This window comes from Benincasa hispida, chromosome 8 (genome assembly GCF_027475165.1).
Source record: "Benincasa hispida cultivar pf3 chromosome 8, pf3_genome.v1.1, whole genome shotgun sequence".
NCBI lineage: Eukaryota > Viridiplantae > Streptophyta > Magnoliopsida > Cucurbitales > Cucurbitaceae > Benincasa > Benincasa hispida.
This window is the reverse complement of record NC_143485.1, coordinates 44778095-44780128: the sequence shown is the minus strand read 5'-3', so window position 1 is coordinate 44780128 and position 2034 is coordinate 44778095. Positions and strand designations below refer to the sequence as shown.

Here is a 2034-nt window from a genome sequence, read left to right as displayed (position 1 = left end):
TGGGCACGTGGTGTCGAAGGATGGGGTTTCAGTGGATCCAGCTAGAATCGAGGTTGTTACCAATTTGCCCCGCTTTACAATGGTCAGTGAGGTGCGCAGCTTCTTGGGATTGGTTGGATACTATCGTAGGTTTGTAGATAATTTCTCTGGCATGGCCACGCCGTTGACTCAGCTAACTAGGAAGGGATCTTCGTTTGTGTGGAGCAAAGCTTGTGAGGACAGTTCTCAAGATCTCAAGTAGAGGTTGGTATCAGCCCCGGTTCTTATCGTACTAGACGGCTCCATAAACTTCGTAATCTACAGTGATGCTTCTAAGAAGGGTTTGGGTTGCGTGCTTATGCAGCATGGTAGGGTGGTCGCCTATGCCTCTCGCCAATTGAAGGACCATGAGTGCAACTATCCTACCCACGACTTGGAATTGGCAGCGGTAGTGTTTGCCCTGAAGATCTAGAGGCACTACTTGTATGGGGAAAGGGTCCAAGTTTTCACCGACTGCAAGAGTTTGAAATACTTCTTCACCCAGAAAGAGTTAAACATGAGGCAACACAGGTGGCTCGAGTTAGTAAAGGATTACGACTGCGAGATCCTCTACCACCCAGGTAAGACGAATATGGTAGTCGATGCCCTCAATCAAAAGGTAGCTCATTCGGCTGCCTTGATCACTAAGCAGGTTCAGTTGTGTAAAGATATGGAACGAGTAGAGATTGCAGTGGCAGTAGGGGAAGTCACTTCGCAGCTAGCCCAATTGACAGTGCAACCAACCTTGAGACAGAGGATTATTGTTGCACAACGGGGTGATCCCAACCTGGTTTAGAAGTGTTGTCAGTTAGGGTCAGGCCAAGAAAGTGAATTTTCTGTGTCGGTGGACAAAGGTCTTTTATATCAGGGACGGTTGTGCGTCCCAGCAGATGATGGCCTGAAAGGGGAACTTTCGGTAGAAGCTCACAACTCTCCATTTTCGATGAACCCAGGTAGTACCAAAATATACCAAGATGTGAAGCAGTATTACTGGTGGCTTAATATGAGAAGGGAGATAGCTAACTTTGTCAGTAGATGTTTAGTCTGTTAGCAGGTGAAGGCCTCGAGGCAAAAGATAGCAGGCTTGCTACAACCTTTGGATGTACCATGGAAATGAGAGAGCATGGCCATGGATTTCATCACGGGTTTCCCCAGGACAGCGAAGGGTTTCTCAATGATTTGGGTTATGATAGACAGACTCACCAAGGTGGCAAACTTTATTCCAGGAAAGCCCACGAGTGGGCTCAGCTATATATGAAAGAGATAGTAAGGTTGCATGGTGTGCTAGTATCAATTGTGTTCGACAGGGACCCTCGTTTCACCTTCAATTTTTGGAAGAGCCTCCAGGCAGCTTTAGGGTCGCGGTTGAACTTCAATATAGCTTTTCACCCCCAAACTGATGGGTAAACAGAACATTTAAATCAGACGTTGGAGGACATGTTGCGCACTTGTGCGTTGGAATTCTCAGGGGGTTGGGACTCCCACTTACATTTGGCAGAGTTTTCCTATAATAATAGCTATCAGGCTACCATTGGCATGTCGCCGTTTGAAGCTCTTTATGGCAGAGGTTGCAGGTCTTTTGTTTGCTGAGGTGAGATTGGAGAGAGGAAACTGGTGGGAACTGAGTTAGTGGAGTTGACAAATGAAGCCATGCAGAAGATCAGGGCTAGAATGCTAGCAGCGCAAAGTAGACAAAAAAGTTACATGGATGTTAGGCGTAAAGATCTGGAGTTCGAAATAGGTGATAAAGTGTTCCTGAAAGTGGCACTGATGAAGGGTGTCCTGAGATTCGGGAAGAAGGGTAAGTTAAGTCTACGTATTGTAGGGCCATTCGAGATCTTGGAGCGGGTCGGCTCTGTGGCTTACCGTTTGGCCTTGCCACCATCTCTCTCCGCGGTCCATAATGTATTTCATGTCTCCATGCTGAGGAAGTATTTAACGGACCTGTCTCATGTGGTGGACTTTGAGCCCTTGCAGCTGAATGAAAACTTGAGTTATGAGGAGAAGCCCGTGTAA

At 47.1% G+C, this 2034-nt stretch overlaps 2 protein-coding genes across 2 annotated transcripts; both read left to right on the top strand.

The window, feature by feature from the left end:
- Window positions 1–610: 610 nt before the first annotated feature.
- LOC150034619 (uncharacterized) lies at window positions 611–1425 on the top strand. The gene is made up of 3 exons (XM_090316799.1): window positions 611–808; window positions 887–971; window positions 1073–1425. Exons 1-3 carry the CDS (start codon window positions 611–613, stop codon window positions 1423–1425), a joined length of 636 nt encoding a protein of 211 aa, XP_090172925.1.
- A 243-nt stretch (window positions 1426–1668) lies between these two features.
- LOC120084067 (uncharacterized) lies at window positions 1669–2034 on the top strand. The gene has a single exon (XM_039039968.2). The coding sequence runs from the start codon at window positions 1669–1671 to the stop codon at window positions 2032–2034; it is 366 nt and encodes a 121-aa protein (XP_038895896.2).